At 45.8% G+C, this 24,182-nt stretch overlaps 1 protein-coding gene across 1 annotated transcript in view; it reads right to left on the reverse strand.

Moving 5' to 3' along the window:
* Positions 1–22,276, reverse strand: part of LOC113968544 (hepatocyte nuclear factor 4-beta-like) — a 24,122-nt gene extending 1,846 nt beyond the window's left edge. The window contains exons 1-9 of the mRNA XM_027685196.1: positions 21,971–22,276; positions 15,484–15,655; positions 13,508–13,602; positions 6,278–6,384; positions 4,813–4,968; positions 4,159–4,246; positions 3,197–3,349; positions 1,152–1,388; positions 182–295 (exon numbers count right to left, since the gene is read on the reverse strand). Coding sequence (XP_027540997.1) covers positions 182–295; positions 1,152–1,388; positions 3,197–3,349; positions 4,159–4,246; positions 4,813–4,968; positions 6,278–6,384; positions 13,508–13,602; positions 15,484–15,655; positions 21,971–22,085 — 1,237 coding nt within the window. The 5' untranslated portion in view covers positions 22,086–22,276. The remainder of the gene's footprint in view (positions 1–181; positions 296–1,151; positions 1,389–3,196; positions 3,350–4,158; positions 4,247–4,812; positions 4,969–6,277; positions 6,385–13,507; positions 13,603–15,483; positions 15,656–21,970) is intronic.
* Between the last annotated feature and the right edge of the window lie 1,906 nt (positions 22,277–24,182).

A 24,182-nucleotide genomic window follows, 5' to 3' on the forward strand; every position in this document is an offset into this window, starting at 1 on the left:
CAACCTGCAGGCCACTGTACAGCATTTCCAGAACACAGCATCTCCCTAACCCAGTAAAGGAGTCAGCCAGAGGGGCTGTGAACTTCTCGTATAAATAAACTTAAATATCTTTTCCTAAACTGTTTCTCCTGCCCAGCCCCTTCATTATGCTGACACTAACAATGTGAAGATGGACACCTACGGTCTGGAGCTGTGTGAATCACAGAGTTCATGTTGCTTTGGAGGACGTGTCCTGGCAGCGGTTCCAGGTTGAGGTTGGGAGGTCCTGACTGGTACTGGACATCAACGGTGGTTCCTGCAGAGGAAGTGGGAAAAGACATCATTCTTTGCATAGTTACTGAGAAACCAGATGCTCTGGGCTAAATCTTCTTTATTGAGAGGATGTGGAAGACCTCTGTGGGTGAAGGTTAATGGCTCATCTTTGCTTCCTTCCTGCCCTCCTCCCCTCTTTGCTGTCAGCCTCTCACTGTCTAGGAACAACCTCCTGGGATGTCTGGGCTTTCAACTAATATCCAGCCACATTGTTCTTCTGTCTGTGTGTGTGTCCCAATTGCTGCTCTTATCAGGGTTCCCCATATAGTTATAACTTCTGCATGGTGCTAACAAAAAGTGTGTTGTCTTCTTGCAAACTGCCTCAGTTTGGTAGAAGGCCTAAAAGTCAAGTGCCCCACTGGTGACACACCACAGAGAGCACCCTTCGCTATAAAACTTGTCAGATTTTTAGAGCTAGACTGGAAAGAAAGGGCTCTGGGATTGGACTGGAGTAAGAGAGACCCATGTTCAAGCCACAATTCATGGAGTCATAGAATGGTTGGGGTTGGAAAGGCCTTAAAGATCATCTAGTTTCAACCCCCTGCCATGGGCAGGGATACCACCCAGTAGATCAGGTTGCTCAGGACCCAACCCAACCTGGCCTTGGACACTTCCAGGGACGGGGCAGCCGCAGCTTCTCTGGGCAGCCTGTGCCAGTGCCTCACCACCCTCACAGTAATTTATTCCTAATTTCAAATCTAAGCCTACTCTTAGTTTAAAACCATCCCCGTTCTCCCTACCACATATCCCCCAGAAGACACAAACCCAGGCATGAAGCCCTGTAAATAAAAGCTTTGAGATAATCCAGCTTTGATGTCCTTCCTCAGCAGTGTTCGTACCTCCCAGCAGCATCTCCTGCAGCAGACTGTCGATCCTGGCCACTCCAAAGAGCTTCATGAACTGGACCTGCTCTATCATCTGCCAGGTGATGCTCTGCAGGGGGGGCAGCAGGAGCAGGATGTCGCTGAAGCGGCCCCGGGAGTCGTACTGGCGGTCGTTGATGTAATCCTCGAGGTTCACCTGCACCTGGAAGCGCATGTTCTTCACCTTTCCAGGCTCACTCAGGCCTTTGCAGTCTGGGGAGGGGGAAAAGGAAGTTAATTGCTGGCCTGTGTAACCAGAGAAGCATTGCCCTGTCAGTCAGGCTCTGCAGAGGGAAAAGGATGAGATGCAAGTGATCCTTTGACAGAGTCCAAGGTAAGGTGATAGATTAGCATTGGGATATCTCATGTGGAATAGGGAAGCAGTAAGGGGAATTTTAGGGGAAACAGTAATTTAAGGGGAAACAATAATTTGAGGAGACTTTGAAGGGAAACAGTAAGAAAATAGAAGCTTGGTTGAAGTGGACATGTCTGCCTACTGCCATTAGTAAAGAGGAAAGATTCAGAAGTTAAACCATAACTATTCTTCCAACCAAACAACTGACAAGAGGGAAAAATGATACAAAGTTAAATTTTTGGGGGGCCCCAAATTTTCCCCTGAAAACTTTGAGTTCCAACTACCACCACTAAATCCATGCAGTTTTAGTGCCTGTATATGTTGTAATTACACCCCGTGCAGGAACAGGTTCTTGTCTTGCTCTCCTGTCTTTGACCTGTGGTCAATCCTATTTTTCATGGGTCACTGGTCCAGCTTTGCTCAAGTAAGTAAATGTGACTTTGAGGAGGGTGAAGTGCTGGGATTTACAGCTTTCCACTGCTGTCTCTGCTGGTATCTAAAACTGAGATTTCTGGATCACTGCACCATTTTCTTCACTGTCTACAAAGAAACCACAGGCACCACGTTTTAGGGATCGTAGTGCCAAGAGATGAGATAAAGTGGTTAACAAATGACTGTATGTCAGCATGCAGCTCTGAGGACGTGCCTGCTCGTTAGCATGAATGAACTTCACTTCTGTAGAGCTTCACAGTATTTCCTTTCAGCTGAAACCTCAGCTCCTCACTGTCACATTGATCTTAAGCTGCACAGAGACATTGATCAGCTGAGAAGGTGATTTGTCAAACTCAATTTGCTAATACCACCCTCACTCTGTTCACTCTTTGGAGAGCTGAAGTTTGTGGTGTTTCTAAAGCTCCTGGACCTTGGTTTTGAATCAGCAAATGCAGCAGAAAACAATAATTACTGGAAGATACTCTAATTTCTCCATGCTAATAGATGCCAAGGATAAAAGGGCATTGTTCTGGGCTTGGGGTTGTTCCCCTATCTCTTCTCTGAGCTCCAGGGCAATACACACTGAAGGGACCCCAGTGCTGTAGCAAGAGGTTGTTTGTGTGCTGTAGAAGCAGCAGTGCCTGGGGAGAGCCTGGACTGAGACAGAACCCCCAGGCCTCTGGAATGAGGATACAGCAAAGCTTCAAAACAAGCTGTTGTTTGCCTCTGTGTTTCCCTGTTCTCCGTCCTGTGTGGATCAGCCCTGCCCTGGGCCTGTGCTGGCTGCCAGCAACATCCATTAGCAGATTCCTGATATTTCTGGGTGCCCTGACCAGCCCAGCTCTCTGTGGTTTTTAATGGTGCTTTCTGGACCCTGATAGAGCTCCACTGCTGCTCTGCTGACTCACTTTGCTTATACATAATTCACTACAGGCATATATGTCCTTAATAGTCATCTCCTGCATTTCAGGCTGATGGGCTTTCCCAAAGCCAAGCTAGTGAAGCAGCCAAACTGCTCCAGGGCCTGCAGTCTTGCACATTAGCCTGGCTGCAGTTCTAATCTGCTAAACAGCAAAACACTCAGGAACAGGTCACTTATGCCTGCACTGCTGAGCACTGGCTGTTACAGCACAGGCAAGGTGAAATGCAGAGCTGCTGCCAAGGGGTTTTCCTGGTTATTGGAGGGCCCTCAACTCCTCTCCAAGCCCATCCTGGCAGTCAGGAGGAAGCTCACCTGGATCAAAGAAGATGATGGCTTTCAGGCAGGCGTACTCGTTGTCATCGATCTGGATGTCCCGCAAGGGCTTCACCAACTCGTCCAGGATTCTGGTGGCCACACGAGCGATTTCCAGTTCTGGGCAGTGCATTGGGATGATGAAATCATTCCCTGGGGAGACAAGAAAAATTCGCCATTAGATGTTGGCTCTAGCTCTGCAGACACAGTCTCAGCCAGCAGTTACCCCAAGGCCTGTTTGCCGGCTAGTCCCGGTGCCCATTTGCAGCAGATTTCCAGTCTGCAGCTTCCTGATCTGATGCCCAATTGAGAAGCCAGCCATGGATCTCATTCTTTGGTCCTTAATTATCTCATTTGCACGTCAGTGCATCCACACTGTACACAAAGCCTGCTCCACGTTCTGCTCTGCTTTACCCTCTCTTATATCGAGCACCTGTTTGTAAGCAGTGTTGCATCTTTATTTTTGGCGTGGGGTTTTTTTTAAACAAATATATCCCTCCCTCTTTTCTTTAGTGTGTGGCTTTCAAGGTCACATTCTCATTTTTCCAAGAACAATCCCACCCGTGGTTTTGGTGACAGAGAGCTGCATGAAAAGGAAATACCTATGTGCACTATAATTTTTAATAGACCTTTCTGCTAAGTCTTTAAGGACTGATATCCAAATACCTCATTGCTTGTGTCTTAGCAATTTCAGTTACAAAAATAAGGCAGCACAGTCTGAGATGCCAGTTAAATACTGAGGAGGTTCTCACCCACAATTTCAAAGCAGTAAGGAAAGAGTTATAAAAATCCCATTGAATTTACTTGCTGCTTTTTACGCTTCTCCAGACACTTCCCAAGCACCGAGTCTCATCCCAGGTGTGCAGACCATGCCCAGAAGAGGGGATTTCAGGTAGGCAGAGTACTTGGCAATGACTTGGGGGAGTGAATTACAAAAGCAGGAGTGGATTTCACTACCTTACCTAACAACAGAAAATCAGTGTATGGTATGGACCGCTTGGCCACCCCGAGGAGCAAGTGCTCCCCTGCATGGGCTCTGAGCAAGGCAACCTGGAGAGGGCACAGAAGAAAGACATAATATTATATTTAAAAAGCAGGGAAAGCAGTGGTGAGATGTTGCTGTTTAATTAAGTCAAATTTGGCGTTTGCTTAGATCTGTCAGATCTACAGATAAAGTACTATTAAGAGCTAGAAAATACCAGAATATGTTCACTTTGAGAAGTGCTACATTCACAGCAAACTAAATAAGAAGTTGTTTTCAGCTAAAAGAGCAAAGAGGGGCTTGAGTTAGTTGAGTTCTTAGGAAATAAACAGCTTTTACATTCAGCTGCCAGGTACCAGTAAAGGGAAAATCAGTCTTTTTTGGCTGGGTCCTTTTGCAGACTGGACTAACCAACCCTATTATATTTAGGGGACTTCGCTACTCAAGTTATTTTTAATTGATCCTTTGGCCTTTATTACTCTTTCTCTCCTGTTAGTTTATCACCCTGCATAGGGTGATCTGTATGTTAATGTCAGATTCTCCTGTTGAAAGGTATGGCTGGGAATTCCTATCCAAGGCTAGGAATTCCTACCAAAGGCAGTGGGTTTGCAGGGAAAAGGCTTTTGCATTTTACCTGGTCGTCAAGTGGGAGCTCACAGAACGCTGGGATGTATTTTGCCCATTCCACCAGCACCAGAAGCTGCTGTTTCATGGATTCACACACATCATGGATGGTTGCAACCTTCTTCATGGCAATGTCCGTGCTGTGCACCGGGCTCAGGGATAAATACTGGAAGAGGAACAATCCAGCTGCATTGGGACCAGATCAAAGCTGCTTTCCCACCCTCCAGAGCAGCAATTCATCCTCATGAGGCCCTTGACGAGTCGTTTCCCGTTGTGGTTTCACACTCATCTGCTCAGCAGCGTGTCCTATCCAAACACAGCCCCTGGTGCAGCCTCCACGAGGTGGTGCTCGGTCCCAACACACTCCCCTCCCTCCTCCACCTCCTTCCCCACTCTCCAGGCTGGCTCAGGACAAAACCTGATTAATATTCCCATTCCTAGCAGCATCAGGGCTCAGCTTCCTATCAATCACTTAACCCAGCCAAATGTATGAAATGCATCCAGCCTTTCTCCTCCAAGTTACTGTCTGGGACACAAAATACCCTTTTTGATTTCTGAAGGGCTGCGTGGGGGGGGCAGAGGGCTAAAACATCATTTTTGAGAAGGAAGTGGACTCATTGCTGCATGTAATACGCAACATCTGGACCATATGTTTCAGTAGAAAAAGGGTATTTGCATAAGAATTTAAAGGACACTCAGGGTGAAATTCATGGTGGAACATGAAATGAAAATGCAATCAGCATTAGCTGAAGCCCAGTGATTTTATTCACATTGTTTTTCCACCCTAAAATTATTACCCTGATAAAGAAGTTATAAGAGAAGATACAATCAACCATGAGGGAAACATTATGTTTGGAGCAGGACAGAGTGTGCAGCAAGGAGGGATAAACTTCCATGTGAATGCCAGGAGTTTTTAGGGGTGCAGCAACAATTTTAGGATGAGGGAATAGGGGACCCAGGTTCTGTAACATCCCTAAGCCCTGGAATTTCAGCTTTGTACCTCACACCTCAAAAGCAACAGGGTATCTTACCCTGAAAACTCACCAAGGATTTTTCCTATCTGTTTTTGGGTATCTCTAATGCATTTTCTTCCCTGTGGGTTTGTGCAAGAGCCATCCAAGGACAGAAAGAAGATCCAAAGCCAGTTTTGGCTCATTTTTACCTTGCTTCCTCAATCTCAGGATTACCTTTACCTGAATCATAGGATATGAGTAACTGTAAAAACTGCAACATTAGCTGTTTTGGCTTTCCTTAGACTTTTTCCTCCTTTTCTGTTTCCCAAAGAACTTGATAAGGATTTTTGATTGTTTTCTTTCCTTTTTAATTTAGAATCATTTGACTATGAAGAGGATTCATTTTTTGTCTGCAACTGTTCAACTTCCACTTCACTTTCTGAATTGTAAAACTTTAAAAAAAAGAGAGACCTCTTAAAAAAAAAAGAGAGCCATGTGGAGGGCTGTCTCCACATGTCATACCTGCTGTGCCATGGCCTCAGCCTGGGTGAGCACGTGGATGGAGAGGGAGCCGTTGTCCTCGTAGCTGCTCCTGCGGATGCTGATCCTGTCGCGCTCGTTCTGCACGGCTGGGAAGAGAGTGAACAGTGGTGGTGAGAAAATTCCCCCCACAGCCCATGGCTGCTGCTCCTTGTGGTGCCTAAACAGGAGTGGACAAGGCTTTAGCACCTGCAAGACACTCCACTCTTGCTGGATGCTGGAATAAGACTAAACAGGCTCTGAGGGAGGGAGAAGACCAAGCCCGAGAGGGAGATGAGGCCATTTGGGAGTCAGAGCAACACCTGTGGGACGTCAGCTGCTCCCACCGGGTTTGATGCAGCTCAGGGGGAGTTTAGGGATTTAGTGTGAACCCTTTTCACTCGGCAATGCACCCACAGTGCTGGAGCCCTGGCCTTTGATACCCTTTCTGCCATGTCTGCACTGAGGACTCCTCCCCTGAGCTCCCAGTATAGCAGGATGCTCCTGAGGCTGCAGCTCCTCTTACAGCAGCATTGGAAAACTCACCCTCTAATCCCGCCTCAAAGCAACCTTGAAATGTCCCCTGCCCCTGAGGCATCACAGGTGGTGGTCCCAGGGTTTGCAGACCAAAAGTTATGATCATGTCACAGTGAATTTGAAAAAAACACTGATTTTTGAGACCCATTCCACCCTTTAAACCTTTGTTGTCCCTGAAGCACAAAGCCCATCCAGCCCCTTCTCCATCAGCCCTGCACACTGAACATAAGGCATGGATTGCACTTCAGCAGCTTATTTTTGCAACACGGGCTCCAAGAGCTGACTCGCCTCCACTGCAGCCATCAAATAACACAGCAGAAGAGAAAAAAGGAGAATTTAGACACAGTCCAATCTGTTTTCAGTGTTGGTTTCTCCCCTAAGCCCTGTTGCCTCTGTCCAGCAGCACACAGGGCTGGGAAAAGGAGCTCGAACACAGACTTGGTGTTTTCCTGACAGCTCAGACATCTTGCTACAGCTCAGAAAGGCAGTTGTCAGGTCCTTAAAGCAGAGGGAGCGGGAAGATTTAGCATGTGGTGATAGTGCAACACATCCCTCCTCCTTCATCCAGCAATTCCAGACTCCTTTGGTTTTATTTAGGAGGAATGACTCAGACAAAGCTGTCAAAGCACGACTCACTCTGTGCTTTAACCCCTTGGATGTAAAACACTGTGGTTTTGTCTCAAAAGTGGCCATGGGAGAAGATTTTTCCAGGAATGATTTTTTTTTTTTTTTGCAGAGTCAACATAATCATGTTGCCATCATTCTTTTGGGACTTTGCCTCACTGCTGGGTCTTGTTTTAGAGCATCACTCTGCACAGGACTCATTCCTGGGAATTCTTGCAAAGGAGGAACGTGGGCACCGTTTTGCCCAAGGTGAGGGACGGTGGGTTTTTGTCAGCTCCTGTCCAACTGCTGCTCTGTTTTCCTAACCAGCCTCTGATGAAAGGCCAACAAAGTGAAAGGGCAGAAAACAAGCAACAGTGACAGAAATCAATACCTCCCCTTATCTGCAGGAGTATTTATTTTCCAGGATTTGGGGCTCAGCCTTGCTGTCAGTCAGGACCTGGCTGTGCCTGGGGGGGTCTGCTGGGCTCCAGCCACCAAAACTACTCTGTACCTCAAAATCAACCTTGCCTGCAAGGGGCTGGATGGGTACATTGATTTGTGATAGAGACAACACACAAACATATTCCTGGAGCCTTTACAAACAGTCATCAATTTAGGGAAAAAACAACTACAGCCCTCGGGAAGCTCCACTAACCCACCTTAGCACCTCCCTGTGCATGGGGAGTGTTCAGCCAGGGACCCTCACCAGCCTGAAGGTGAGGGTGGTTATAGGAATCACAAGCTATGATTAATGTTTGGGATGGATTAACCCTTCATGGCTTCTATTGGGACACCAGGAAGATGGGCAGCAGCACCCAGCGCTCAGCCTGACCAAATCTGTGTCACCACTGACTTTTTGGAAAGTCCCCACCAAGCTTCTACACCTGGTTTCATATTAGATGCTCCCCCATGCAGCTCCCAGGGGCTAATGTGGCTCTTTTTGCCTACTTTCAAGAAAAGGTACAAATTTTGCCTCTCCAACTGAGTCACACATGTTATTTTACATAAGCCCTACAGACCCAGGCAGACCTGGTCCCCGGTGACAAACTCCTTTAAGAAGCCTCAGCCTGTTTTTCTCCCAGATCTTTTTATGGCACATATTTCAGTGCTTCCCTCATGTTCTGATAAGCTCAATCTTCAAGTGTAAGTGGATGGTACAGACCAACTTTCTCAAGGTGATTTGGGTGTTATCTCTGCAAGTACCCAAGACGTGATGGAATTAGATACAAACGGGAGTTAATGTTTTACCTGCCACAAAAATTAATCTATTACTGTGTGGTAATTATATTGCTGTATTTATTGTATTTGTAAAAAGGAAGGGATAGGTCACTCGTGGTGAGGCAGTGGGAGGACTCAAGGGACGTGCTGGCCCTGGGGGTGCTGGGTTCAGGTGTGATCTTGGCTTTGCATAAATCAAACTCGGCAAACTTGCAGGAGAGACTAGAACTCTAGTGCTGACTGACTCCCAGGGGCTGCTGTTTCCATTATGTTTCTGGCAAAAGCTTTGCTCCTCGTTTTCTGTTTCCCCCTAATTTGTCCTCTGCACATTCCCAAAGAAAATAAACACCGTGAAGGGCCACTGCAGCCCTACCAAAGGGGACGTCAGTGGTTGTGAGTCCCCACCATGATCTGGGCAGGGATGGTGTGGCCCCAAGCCGGACTTTCCCCTGGGGGAGGGAAGAGAGGGCGAGATGATGCCCATGTCTCCCTCCAGGGAATTGTCATTGCTACAGCATGTCCTGACTTTGAGAAGCAGATGGGAAAACAAACATATTCTCCCTGTGACGTAGAGGAGCCCTTGGAGGGGGTTTGTTGTTCAGGGCAAAGCTGGACCCTCCTGCCAGGAGCACATGAAGGATTCTGGATGGGCTGCGGGACACACGGGCGGCTCTGAGCAAACAGCGGCGTGTTTGTGGCATTGCAACAACCCCCCGTGCCCCAAACAATGTGTCCTTGCTGCTTTGCCACACAGGTCCAGAGCCTGGGATGAGGAACCTCCAGGGAGTCCAATAAATACGGGCACAGGCACTGGCTGGAAGGGGAGAGCAGCAAACCAGTAACTTTCCACGGCAGCTGTGGAGGTTAAAGCCCTGCCTATATGGGAATTAGTGTTTCCATTATTATTCCACTAAAAACATCCTCGTTTAATGCTGGGGGAGTTGGGAATGTATTAATAAATGGCATAGGGAGAGAGCAGGAGGAGGAAGGTGCAATGGCCTGTGCAGTCCTGGCATTCATTGGTGCTCACAGTGTTTCTGTCTCCACCAACAGATTTACTCCTCCTGCTGCCTGATTAATTTATATCCACAAATAATCTTTTCCCCCCAAGCTGCCTCAGATTTTGTAGGTGTGGTATGTTTTATTCGCAAATAAATCCCAGTGGTATACACACATTTAATCCTTTCATGGGCTTTTGGGGTGATTTATGACTAATGCAGGTGGAGAAGATCCTTTATCTTTTCCATCCTTCTTTGTAATAAACTGCAGTCCCAGTTTCTGAAAGCTGGCAGAAGAGATGTGTAAACAAAAGGTATGAAACAAGACAGAGTTCCTTCAAAACACTAATAAAACTGTCCTATAAACCTGTCCAATTTCACAAAAATAAATAAAAAATAGCCCCATACCGTCCCACTGTGTTGTGGCAGTAAGTGATACGATAGTTCTTTTTACTTCTGCATGAAACTAAAGGAGTTCATGTACATTCATAAATTACTTTGAAGGGGATGAGGGGTTAAATATTAACCCCTCTTTTTTTTTTCCACCAGCAAACTGAATCCTGACAGTGCAGTGCTGGCATTTCAAATGGCTTCCAGGTTTTCACTCAGCTCCATGTGAGGAGATGACCTGGCTCACTTGAGAAATCACACCCTGCTAATTTATTCAAGGTCAAACATGATCTCAGTGAGATGCTAAAAATAGCATCCTACTGTTTCCTTTGTGTGTTTAAGTACCTGGTGTTCCCCTCAGACACTGGTGCTGTAGTGACCACAAACCTGTCCCGTAGCATTGAGCAAGACAATGGAAATCGAACCTTCCGTGCAAAGAGAGAAAATCAGGGAGAACAGCCAGCAAAATCCCCCAAGCACCCAGACCTCACTGTGGCACAGTCCTGGCCCTAAAACAAAAAAAGGATAAAGGAGGGAATCTCTGTAAAAATCTTAAATCCTCATCTTAGAGGTGTTTCAGGAGACCAGAAGGGGTTTGTGTTCAGGCAAGCCTTTTGCTCTCCCCTTGTCCCAATTCTGATGATTGTTATTCAAGTGAATTCCTGGCACCAAAAAAGTAATTGGGATACGAGTGTTCCTGAATGAGCTAATTTCTAAGAAGTCTGGGGACTGGACTTTCCACAAGACTCAAGTTTAGGCCCTATCTTGGTCTTGCTGGCACTGATGGAACCTGGGTCCCGTCTCAATGCACAAGCTTGAAGGTGTGAGTCTCATGTGTGGGGCAGTCTTGGTCCTTTCCTAAGGTAGGATCAAATTCAGAGTATACAAACTAGGCAATCTAAAGATCCTATTGATAATTTTCTTAACAACATCTGCCCAGCTGCCCCAAATGGCAAACCTCTTCTGACACAGTTTAAAGCTAACTCAGGCATTTACATCACAGGGATTTTTCTTTAGGCAGAAATTTCCCTTCTACCAGGCTACACAGCACCCTGAAAAATCTTATCCACTAGAATTGTTTCCAAAATGGAAATTAAAAAAAAAAAAAAAAACAGAAAAAAAGAAAGATCCAAAAGTGTCACATCACATCTTACAACACAGGAAGACTGGAAAAAAAAAGATCACTCTGGATCCAAAATTGCAGTTTATCAATTAGTTTTGCTGGAGAACAGCAAGTTCTCTAACGCTGTACACACAGACACTGAGCAGTGGGTCAGTGGGGCACCGTCATTGTGAGGGTGACACAGCCCTGGCTTACCCCATCCCAGGTGTATTTTCCCTGGGAAAAGGATCATTTCCAGCTTCTTCCCCTCTGCTGTGGGTAAACAATGCTATTGCCACACCCTGGAAAGTCTGATTGCTGTTACAGGGGCTGGCTCTAAAGGGATGTGCCAGGGAAAGAGTGTCAAGCTCTTGGTTCACAGAGCACAGCGACTGTGGGTGTCACCACTGCCACCTCCCAACACAGATCTGTGCACGCTGCCAAAAGCTTTTGTACAAATATTTGTATCCTCCTAATAGAACCCTATCCAAGGCATGGCTTCTCTTTTTCCCTAAAGCTTCGCAATTCTGTTTAATATTAATCTAGAACCACCCCAAGGCAAACAGCTGTGTTCTTTTTGTGCACACAATTGTGCAAGAAAATTTATTTCCCACTCCTGCACACGTGCTTGGGATATATCTCTGGTCAGCTAAGCTGATTTCTGTAAAGCACTTGCTCAAGGTGCTTTAAAATCCTCCTTCTTAAACACATGAGCAGTCTGTGAGCACACAACCTGACTGTGCACTCATAAAAGAGTTTCTAAGAATGTGACCATGTGGAACTTGAAATGAGTCATCTTCCATCAAGCTGCAATCAGTGATGAAGGCCTGAGCCAAGGTTTTATAACTTTTACCATAAAACCCAATAAAAATCATGCTTCAGCTCAAAGAATAGAGCTGATAACCAGATTTCAGCCTTTCCAAGCGCTGGAGCTGCATCAGCAATCGGCTTTATCCCCATCTAGAATTGACCAGATCAGCTTTAGTTTGGCCTTAATTAATTTAAACTCTAATTATTTTTTCATCTGCTGTATTTACTCCATTTCTCCTGAATTAAACCAGTAGGCATTTTTGCTACATCCATGGCTTATGCCAAATTTCAAGACACTCTTCTCCAGGAAAACATATGGCCAGAACATTGGAAAGACTGTCTCATCACCAGCGAAATCTTATGAATTACCAGAAATGAGTGGCAAATTTCCCCTTGGTTTCAGTGGGACCACAATTTCACCCCTTGAGCGAACTCGGTGACATGGAAAGAAACTCTCAAGCTCCTTTCTACCTCCTTCATCTTTCAGCTGTCAGTGGGTTGGAAACCAGCACAAATACAGGGTGGAGAGTGTTGAAACCACCACCCACCCAACCACTGACACATCACGGGGAGGTACCACCCATTGTGGGTCGGGTCCCCACTTTGCTGAACACTCAGTGGACAAGCACGAAAAGCTTGGAATCAGTAAAACAGTATCATCCATGCTCTCCCAATATGAAAACACTGGATGAGCAGGGACCAGCAATGCTGGGATAGGCCCCAGACTTTCCCAGAGAAGCCGGATATAGGCACAGGTTAACAGAGTGGTTTTTTTCATGCTTAGCATTAGTCCCTGTGACACTCAGTGTTTCCTTCAGTGCGTTGAAAGGGTACTTGATGGTCACTGGTACCCAAACCTACAAAACTCCCACTCCTTCCCAAATACAGGCAGTGGGAAGTGCAGCGAAAGGCGTTGGCCAAGTTTGGATTGGCCCTTCAGTACTGGTGCTACTGGTGGCTCATGGCCATGCTGTAACCACCACGAGGACAGAATAACTGAAGGGCTTGGCTCTGACTCACATCCCTGCTCGGGGGACACCTGAGTCATCTCCTCCAGGAGCGCTGCCCATGTGCCCTGTGCCACCAAGGACCAGCTCTGGCACTGAAAGGATCGTGCCCAGGCTGTACCTTGCCCTGAGAGTTGCAGGAAGCTACACAAGCATCAGCCAAGTCTACCACACCATCTGAGGCAGTCAACTGATGGCATTTATGAGAATGGCAGATCCTCACTGAGATTGGCACAGCTGGGATTAGGAGTCACACTGGCAGGTACGGAGAGAGGAAATTGCTGCTCTAAAGCACTTAGAGACCAAACAAACCCCGAGGAAGCTCATCCCTTTCCCAGTACTACTTTCCAGCCTCCCAGGAGGGGTGAATAATGTCACCAGGCTCTCATTGAAATTGAGATAAAATGGGAAGTGGGGCTTTCAGCCACAACAAAAAAGTCTCTCACTGCAATAAAAAAAACATCATCTCTCCAGCCAGGGCTGCTGCTGTTCTCCACAACACTCTGAGGTGGGAGCAAGGTCTGAGACAGCAACAGGCATTTTGGAAATGTCTCTTTGCACCTACCTTCTTTCTTCATGCCAGCTCTGAAGCACTTCTTCAGCCTGCAGTACCTGCACTGGTTCCTCTTGTCTTTGTCTATCACACACTGTCGGTTGAACCTGGGAGGAGATGGGAAAGAAAACATGGAGCAACCAGCCTGGCATCTGCAACCCCCTCACACTGAGCACCCTCAAATACAGCCCCAGACCTCCCTGATCTTCTTCATGAACCTAGAGAAGAGCCAAAGATTTGCAAGAAATGGGTTGGATCAACATTGGCTTGGCCCAGCTCCTCATCTTCCCCAGCGCTGCTCCTGCCAGATGGGAGCACAGCGACTTCAGACCACCCACCCTGCAGGGACTGGGATGGTTTTGGCTGTGAAAGCATGACTGTGACTGGAGTTGTGCTGCTGTAGGAGCTCCATCTCCCACTTTCAGACAGTTTTTGGGTATTTGGTGTCAGGGTTTGTCTGACTTCCTTGTTATCTGTCCCATTTCATGTACAATAACTGCATTATGGACCACAAGCCCTTTGTGTCTGTGGCCTTGTTTCGAGGCACGTGGCCACCTAATTCATCCTCATTTCTGTGGGGATTTAGGAACCTCTGTGCTGTTCAAGGGATGGCCCAGGCAGATTTGGCAGCTTTTGCCATGTTGGGTGAAGCAATGGAAGAGGAATCTGCTGTGCAGACAGGAGATGACATGGGTTGCTCCGGGACCATCACCAGGTTGTAAATGCAGGGGCAGTTTCCCAGACTAGTTAAAAGCCAAAGGTACAAAGGCCCAAAGACTTTTCAGTTACTTCATGTACCAGAGCTCCAAGCTGGGCTGAATGCAGCACAGCTCACCAAATAAGGACTTGCAGACAAGCTTGGCCATTTCCTTGGCTTCAACGCTGTGGATCTTCCCTGAGCTGCCAAGTATCACAGACATTCATGGATTCCTGGGAAGGGGCAGCAACTCCACTCCCAGGAGACTGATAGCTGAAATTCCAAAGAAACCAGTAGTAGTTGCAGTCTCCTCCCTCAGGAATCCCACGGTTCATGGGATGGGCACCATGTGGGTAGACACTGGTGTCACCCCAGGTGTTTTTCATGGCTGATGTGCCCTGGAGTGATAAGGACACCAGGAACATTTTGAACAATTAGGATGACTCACACTGGAAAAATTTGGAACGCCCTTACAGGAGGAAGAGCTTTGGAACAGAAAGAAAACTTCCAGGTTTTAATTAGAGATTAAGGATTTGAGTGTGTCCAGGTTTGGGTTTTTTTTCCCCTTTTCTCCTATGCTAAAATAAACACCTTTTTCCTAAGGTCAACCAAGATAGCAGATTTATAATTTATAGCCTCCTCCTGGTCAAAAAATCCTCTCAAATGCACACCTGTGCCAAAGTGGATGTGAATCATCTCTGGTCCACGCTCATTTCTCAGAATGATCATAAAATCATCAGTGTATATCATTTATTTTATTTCAAAACAAAAATGGAGAAGCTGTGAGGGGAGGGATGTGTGGAGGCTTTGGAGGTGACAGACTCTTGGATGCTTGTTGTTTTTTACAGGAAAAATCAAGACAAACTGGTTTTGAGATGAAATCTCTGGAGCTTTGGTCCTTTGCCACTTTGGCTTCCCCTTGCTGGGCTGTGACAAGGTCATGGTGTCACTCCACACTCAGGGCCTGTATTTATGTATTTTACACACCAGTCAAACCTCAGGTCTACGATTTTCCATTGATTTGCACCATGGGGAAAGCAGTGATGCTGAATTCACTAAAGGGATTTCTCAGTGCCACAGAAGGCCTCAGGGTCCAAGATGAGATAGGACTGAGTTTACTCCTCATCTCCCTGTCCTCCAGCCATAAACCAAACTACAGCTCTACTGCTGGCACCCATGGCATGGCAATTTGGCATTTGACACAGTGGCCTCTTCGTTCAGCCTGATCTCTCCACCCCAAATCATTCGCAGCGCCTATAAATTGCATTTTGATCGCAGCGGGGGCAGGTACCTGCAGGAGTAGACGTGGTTCTTGCGGACGCTCCTCCTGAAGAAGCCCTTGCAGCCGTCACAGCTGGAGGCCCCGTAGTGTTTGCCGGTGGCCCGGTCCCCACAGATGGAGCACAGGGAGCTGACGCCGTTGGGGAGCAGGTTGGTGTTTGCTGATTCAGCCGCGATGGCCTCTGTGGGCAGAGAACAGGGACCATTAGACCACCCACCCGTGATGGACACCAGAGCCAGCCAAGGTGCTTTGTGCGAGCAAACAGCACCGAGCCAGCCCCACACACGCTGGAAAAGCCTCCAAACTGATGGTCGTGCTCTTCCCAGCCTCACCTGAGAGCAGCTCAGCTGCTTTGCTTCTGCCATCAACGTTTTCCTTTGCTTCGGTGAAAAGAGGGATTTCAAGCTGCCTAACCCAAACTGCTTGTGAGAATTTATCAATTATCACTACTCTTTTTTTGATAGATTTAGAGAAACCTCACTTGGATGTGAGATACATGTTTTTGAGGGATGGAGAGCCATCTCCTCAATTAGTCACCTGGAGAACATGGTTCAAAGCTGGCATCTGCAGAGGACAATGGGCAAAAACTCCTTAACTTGAATAAATAGAAAGCAGAGCAGAGGTAGCAGAGCACAAAGGATGAACTGCTTCATGCAATGACAGAGGTGTTGGAGATAAAAGGCTGCTCTTGAGAGTTCCTCTGCAGCTGAAAGGCAGAGACAGCAGCTCCCACAGGGATCACTTTAGTTCTAAGTCTGGTTCCTGCTCTGAAATTCCCTCTGAAGAGCTCATTGCTTTCCACTGGAAAGCAACAGAGGTGTGCAAGAAGATCAACCTTCTAAATTAGGGACCTAAAATTAGGTCATATGAATGCCCTCTGTCATGTCCTCCGCTTGCACCCCCTCATTTGGGGCAGGAATAGCTCTGCCCCTGCCTGCCCTGGGCTGTGTGTACACACTGCTGAAGACTCCCCTTGGAACCTCTCCCTCGGCTTTAACCACCAGACTCGCTGCCCTCTTAATCCTCCTAATTTGAGGCCCAGCTTGGGGATGGAAAAATAAGGAGACACTTGCGAAGACGCAGATGAGTGTTTACATCTCACCAACAGGAGGAATATTTGTGGAGTCTGCCCTGACCGGGGCACTCACTGCAGGATGGTTTTATGAATTTATCACACCTCTGGGAGCAGGTTCTGCACTCCAGGGGATCTGATCTCCTGCTACAGTGACCTTGAAAAAGTCTCAGGGACAAAGACACGTCCTGACGTGTCTCTGGGATGAGACAGAAAAGATGGGCAGCGATGAGGAAAGCTCAGCTGATGTTGTATTGAGCAATGAGAAATCTTTGAGAAAATTACTCAAAGGGGAGGAATTGTCATCTGGTCTGGACAGCCCAGAGGGAATCTTCTAATCCATAAGGCATAAAAATAGCCCTGGGTAATCCACACACAACATGTGTATATACAGAGAGTGAGAGAAGGCTATTTTTGTGTATGAATACACATCAAAAATTTATAGTGAAAATATTTGCTATGCAATGAAAGTTGTAATCAAAAGCCCCCCAAAAATAATACAGCCAATAAAGCTTTAGTTTTTCAAAAACTGGAAAGTTTTTTAGGTAAGGCTGAGACTAAGACATTTTTAGCTAAGACTTCACAAATGCAAAGGTCAGAATTCCCCTCAGTCCCTAAAAAAATCCCTTTTGGTCTTTATTCACCTTCTGATGTATGGATGAATAAACAAGTAGGTTGTAGCATTATGGGAGCAACATGACAAGAAAGAATGACAGCATTAAAGTCATTCTTAGGTCATAATGCAGAAATTGAGATTTACCTGCTTCCAAAATCTGTGTAAGATGGTCCCAGCTCTGACATTTGTCAGTAAGTGACACTTGGATCCTTTGGGAACATTGTCTACGTCAGAGCTGTTTAAGGGTAATTTACATTGATTTTTAGGGTTTTTTTTGCAATGATTCTTCATTTCATTTTGTTTAATAACTCAGTATTAAATGAGCTGTACTACAATATTCCCTTGAGGATAACTGTGCTGCTAAACATATGTGCATCTGTTGCTCCATCTATTTTTTGAAGGAGCATATGACCATAAACAAACATGCTGAGTGTGCTGGATTCCATTTAAAAAATTGCACAACAAAAATAAAGATAAGAAGGCCAATTTCCTCTTAGCTCCACTCGTGCTTTCTCTAGTGACTTCAGGGGAATCAAGTCAAGGTCATCCAGTTTGGGTCTCCAATGAACCTTCAGTTAGGTACGGACTGCAAAATGTTCCTGGTGCTGAAAAGTATTTTCTCACCAGAAAAGACTTTTTTTCCTTTATGTGAGTAAAGACATTTGAGGACCTGCTGGCTGATAGAAGGAAGAAATTAAAAATCTGGCCTTAAACCAAGTATTACTGGAGGAAGGACCATCAGCACTGTGTGTGCGAGGGCCCATGGAAATTAGTAAACCAAATTTTGCCCTCACTTGTACCCGTGGAAACACAGACAAACTGCGAGTTGGGTGTTACACAGCTAAAAGTTCAGTCCCTGCTCAGGAGCCACGTGTCCTTTTCATCTTGGTTGAACGTGAAATAATAAAAAAGAAAAAAACCACACTAAAGAAAAGGAAAGCCCTAAGCCAGAATGCACATGTTAATTATGATGATAAATTTTAATTATAAAATCCTGTCACCAACCAATGATGAGTTCCAAATGAGAATTAGCTCAGAGAACAGCAAAGGCACAACTGGTATCCCACGCACCAGAAGAATATTTTGATGCAGCTTTCAAACCTGCCTGGTATTTGGGGAATTCTGGGATTTCCCTGGATTGACCACTGTGAGAAAAGGCAGAGGAAGGCCAGGATCCCTGCCAGCACAGCCCCCTGCCTGTGAAATCTGCTTCCTTCACTCCATCCCTGCCTGACACCAGGTGATAACCTGCTCAGGGCTTCATTTCCCACTCTGTGCCTCTTTGATACCTGGAGCTCAGCACCACCCTGAGCTGGGCTTGAGGGCTACTAGGATGGATCTGACCAGGACCCACCTGGCTCACAACAACTGTGCCAAGCTCACAACTGTCCTCACCACCTTAGAAAGGGATGTTGAGAGTTATATATTGGTTATAGATGCTCATCACCACAGTAAACAGAACAGTTCCTAAGCCATGCCACAATGCCTCTGGAATTTCCACTGGAGAGATGCAAGTTGTATTCTCCACAAAGAGGCCATAACTCCTTTTGACCTTGTGTGGGCCCCAGGCTGAGCTGAGGACTCGTGGTTGTGTCCAGGCTTCTCACTAGGACTGGTCTCAAGGGTCACTGGCAGAAAAATCTGAATTTCAAATATTTTTTATGAGTTATATATGATCAGCATGTAGGTTGGGAGTTACACCCCTAATGCTGATGAGAGTATCCCAGTGGCTTCACCAGCTTTGGGATCAGCCAAGCTCACAACTGAAATACATCCCAATTTTTGGTACCTACTGCCTCTGTTTGTAAGTCATTACCTAACCAGGGCTGAAATGGTGATGCCAGTTTTGCAGTGATAGGAAATGACAGTGAGGATGTTCTCATAATATCTGGCTAATTCCTGCTTTTCCTTCCAGCTGTATTACTGGTTACATCTCTTCTAGATGCACATTGTATAAAAGAGAATGGTCTTGCAATACTTTCCAGAATGGCTTTTGCTTTGATCTACCCAGCAATCCAAGCCAGTCTTGATGCACGTAATTTGCAGCTAAGAAATCCCTGAATTCCAAGTGCTGGGCTAGAATGTGAAGAGATCCCCAACGTGGGTTTGCACACACAGTCAAAATTGGTGGTCAAAGCCAGCATTGCAAAACCTGTGCACACAGATGTAGGGCAGGGTGGGGGTTAGCACTGAAACCCAGGCAGGTCAGCGGCTTTCTACAGCAGCTTTTAGCAAATACAAGGGGGTTTTGAGATCTAAAACATAGCTTTGATTTAGTGTTCCCGAATCCTACAGGATCAATGATGACGAGGCCAGCCAGAAAGGCCAGAGCTCCTCCCGGGCACAACCTGCAGCTTGAGGGACGACCAAGTGCTGCCAAAACATCTCTGGTGGCTTTTTTGTGGTCTGAATTGGGTCAGCAGGGGGGCTGGGAAAGGTATTTCACCAACCCTGTGCCAAAGTCCCAAGGATCAGTGTGGTGGTTGAGTGCTGAAACAGGAAAACGAGCTCCACCGTGGGAGAAAACACTCCCTCAACTAAAGAATGAGTGCAGAGTTGCAATAATGCTTCATGTTTTAAGCAAAATGAGACAACTCTGACAAGAGCATGAGGAAAGGGGTATTAACAACACATAAAAACTAAGTGAGAATATGGCTTGCAACACCAGCCAAGGTAAAGGAAAGAAGTTTGTATAGAATGGGAAAATTCTGCTGGTACAACACATAATTTATAAAGGAAAGAGGAAATTAGCGTTGATTTTTGTTCGTTTCCTTTTGCCATTCTTCCTGTTTAAACCAGGCAATTTGTTATATTCCTCCTATAATGGATCCTATTCCTTATTTTGAATTAGTCTCAAAATATTTGGCAAAATATGGGCTACTTAAAGGTGGAAAATTCAAAACACATATCTAGGCAAATCTCAGACCAACAGCAGCTTCCTGAAGCAGAAAGCTCAGCACCCAAGATGCTCCACAGCACTAATCAACCCAAATTTTTGATAATGTTCCAAAGAAGGAAAGAGTTGGCTTCAAGAAAGCATGATCTTATTTGAAAATATTCTAATTTTCACATTTGAAATTGTTCAGAGTGTAAGAAACTGCCCTGAATCCATTAAAATAAATATTGCATCCCTTCCTGTTCATGTTTATAGAGGGCAAAGCTGCCATTAGATTCAGTAGGGGAAAAAATACACACAAGTCTTGGGAAAAATATGGCTTAAAACAATCCAGTATAATTGTAAAAGTATCTAAAATGAGATTATTTCCTGATTCTAACAAATTTTAAATTATTTCTGAAGCTACAGAGGGAAGTGTGATTTTGAGTTACCCCTGGGAATTGAATTCATCTGGTAGGCAATATATTTCCATGCATAGACACTTCAGGTCTTTTTTGAAGTTATTTTTACAAACTGTAGAAGAGGACACTTACCCAAGACAAACAAGCTAATTTCAAAACAGCTCGTTCCCGAGAGAACCAGTTACTCATTAACAGCTCAACAAATAACACAATCCCGATAAAGTTCAGAAAAGACTCAACCTGTCAGTTCCACTGCATGAATCACCAGAGAGCCCCAAACAGGCTTTCGTGGTTCATTTGCAAAACAATTTTGAATTTTGAGGAAATCTGTACCACTTCAAAAAGTTAAAAGTATCTTGTTGTTCGGCAGCAAGCGACAGAAACATCTGTGTTAAATATCATTTCTGGAGTAGGATGGGAGGTGGAAAACCTTTCTGCAAGGATAAGAAATAAGAGACAGGCTATCTGCAGATGGCAAAAATATATATTTAGTTGGGGACAGCCAGAGCTTTACTGAAGTCAAACTTAAATTCAAATTTCTATGGACCTCTTAACTTTACTATCCCTCCATGTCCCACAATAATAAGTCTAATCATTTTATATTGCGGACAATAGCCCTACTGAAACTCTGATTTCTTTTGATGAGCCAGCTAATGAGCAAACACGAAAATCCCATCTTAATTTCACTAAGCTCCTTAACAAATTTAATGAAATGCAGCCAAAACTCTCCAAAGGCTTCGCTAACGTTGGGATCTCATTCAGTTACACGGTGGTTTCACACAATGTGACCAAAATGCCCTTTATTTGTACACAGTGAGCAGTTAATTTCACAGAATAGCATTCACTTTATGTCAGAGTAGTTTTGACTGCTCAAAAACTAAATAACAAAAACTAAATACCACATAATGAGCTTTATTTCTGTGAACAAAGCGGAAGTCTCTGCCTATAAACACTCCCGTCTCGCAGCCAAGTTCTTTTGTGCCATAAAAACTGTTGGACCATCTTGGTAACCCTTAAAAATACAAGTAAAGTAATGATTTGGATGTTGTTTCTCAGACTAAATCCTTAGGAACAACTTGAACGGGACACACGGTCATAGACAAATGTCATTTGAGACGACGTGTTTTCCCGAGGATTAAATATCGACCTAAGTCATAGATGGGAATGAAACGCATTTGAAGGAAGAAATATTGGTATTAACTCCTCTCATAAGCCATAAAGGGGGACAGACCTAAGGAGTGCTGTGAAAAACTTCACCAGCATTTGCCAAACTCTTCAGGACATGGCGCTCAGCACACCAAGGAAAAGAACAACTCAGAATGGGGCCGGCAAGCGAAAGGGTCGCATTTCAGCCCAAACACAACCACAGATGCCACAGGTTGACAGATCAGCTGCTTAAATATTACCCCTTCCACCCTTTGCCCCACACCTCCCACCTGTCTTTCCCAGGATCTCAGCTTTGCAACAAAGATAGTGGAGGTTATTCAAGAGGAAACTAATAAAAATCTCACCGGTGTTATTGGGGAGCACCCGCAGGTTGTCGAATTCCAGCATGGTGTAAGAGGAGTCCAAGGAGTCGACATAATCTGGCATATCCATGTCCATGATGGACTGACAAAGCTTCATTATTACTTGACAACGGCCAGGGAAGCGGCAAAAAACCAGCCCTGCTGTCAATCACGGCCAAGGTTTCCTCTGCAAAGAGAGACACCCCGGCCCTTGTGATGACAAATCATTACCCAGCTCTGCCCACAGTCCCCTCCCCGTGCCAGGGGAGAAGGGACGAGGCCATTCCCTGTGGTGTGCACAGTCCCCTCCCTTCCCGAGGTGCATCGGTGCTCCCTCCTCCTGATAAGGTGATGTAGATAAGGCCTAGACTCAAACACTTGGATTGCATCTTGGGGTCAATACAGCCCCATTTATGGCTCTTCCTGCACAAACATTTGGAGAAGGGCTGTGCAGAGGTGTTCACACACATGTGTCGCTCTCCCAGGGCAGAGCAGTGGTCATGTCAAATCACGCCCGTGCCAATGGCACCTTGCTGGGCTCCCAGCCCCTGGGGAAAGGGCAAGTGATGTCACTTGAGGCTTGTGAGGACAATAAGTCAGTGTCACCAGTGGCTGAAGGCCGTCAAGACAGGCCAGCGTTGAGAATCTGAGGCATTGCCCTAAGATCCCAACAGTGCTGCACATGGATCACACCTTGAATTGCTGCTGGAAGGGAAAAATGAGGCTTCATTCCAGCTGTGCACATTGTTTCACAGAGGGGAGGTAGAGGAGGTGACTTCTCCTACCCACCATCACCCACTGCCCCTGCCACCTGCATCTTCTTCCTACCAACTCCAGGCAGCCCCAGTGTCCCAGAGCTCCCACTGAGTAGGAGTTGGGTTGTGGTTGTGAGTTGTCACGGTGGAAGGTTTCAAGAGATGGCAAATGATGAAAATGGAAAAGGCTGGGAGGAACTGGGCACACTCCCTTGCAGATGTGTGGTGTTGAACTGGGCACACTTCCTTGCAGATGTGTGGTGTTGCATTTCACGCTGACCCACGCCTTTCTGGGAAAGGTCCGTATTATGGAAATACAATTCCAGTTTTTCCCCGCAGAACTGTGGTGATGGTTTTGTTTGGTTTTTGGTTTTTTTTTTAATTTACTGAATTCTACACAGAAGTTCTTTCCCTGTTAAGACTCATCAGCTATACTGAAAATGACTGGAAACAAAACTCAGCCACATAAAGTGATGTAGCTTGGAGTGATTGGTTTATTCCCGGATTCATCTTCCAGACGCCTTCCCTGACACTACAGTTCCCTCTCCAGTGACGTTGTTTTGTGTCAGAGGGTCTTTCCTTTCCATGAGCTGTTGTGTGAGATCCAGGTCAACGTCCTGTTGAATCTGGAGGAAAAGAAGAGTCTTGAGAAACAGGGGAATGTGTTGCCAGAAGAGGAGCCTTGGCCAAAAGAAGAGGATTGCCAGACTGCCTGAACTCTCACTGAACCGAGGAGCAGCCCAGCCCCATGTATCCTATGAAGCTCCAAACAGCAAGAAATATGCCTAAACTGAGTTTTTAAGAGTCTTATTTATACTAGTGTTGATTTAATCCCCAACTCACTTTTATTTTTTAAATGTATTTTTTCACATCCCGGGGATTTACAGTGGACATTGCAATGGGTTAACTCGAGATAGGCTTTTCCTCTATAAAGCTTGGGTGCAGGAGCACTTAGCTTTGCTTTCTTATCATTTCTGGGGCATAAAATAATTTCATGTGCCACAGATATTTTCTTTTTCCTCCTTTCCTTTTTTAAGGACGTGCTGTAACTGGCAGTGTACAAATGACTCCTTGGTTAGATAAGATGTTATGTTTTCATCCTTGGACTGTGCCCCCAGGCCCTCAGTAATGCCAGCATCAGCTAAGTTTGCATCTGATTAGTCGTTCTTGTCTCTTACTCAATGTCAGCCTTGATTATGCCCATTAATCTGGCACTTTTCTTTTTTTTTTAAAACTGAGCTATGGGCACAATCCTGCCTGATCCCCAGCACTTTGCTACTATTGCAGCTGAGTTTTCACATTGCTACAATTCCAGGGTTTTTTTGTTGCTTTCTCACCGTTGAAATCGCCACGTATTGGTATTTACCAGGTTTTTGGGCAGTCGTGGCCCAGAGAGAAGAAATGTGGGCTCCTACCCTGATATTGCTGGCTTGGGAGATCCCTCAATGTTTTCAATCCCT

This window comes from Neopelma chrysocephalum, unplaced genomic scaffold (genome assembly GCF_003984885.1).
Source record: "Neopelma chrysocephalum unplaced genomic scaffold, ASM398488v2 Primary Assembly neopelma1_68, whole genome shotgun sequence".
Lineage (NCBI taxonomy): Eukaryota > Metazoa > Chordata > Aves > Passeriformes > Pipridae > Neopelma > Neopelma chrysocephalum.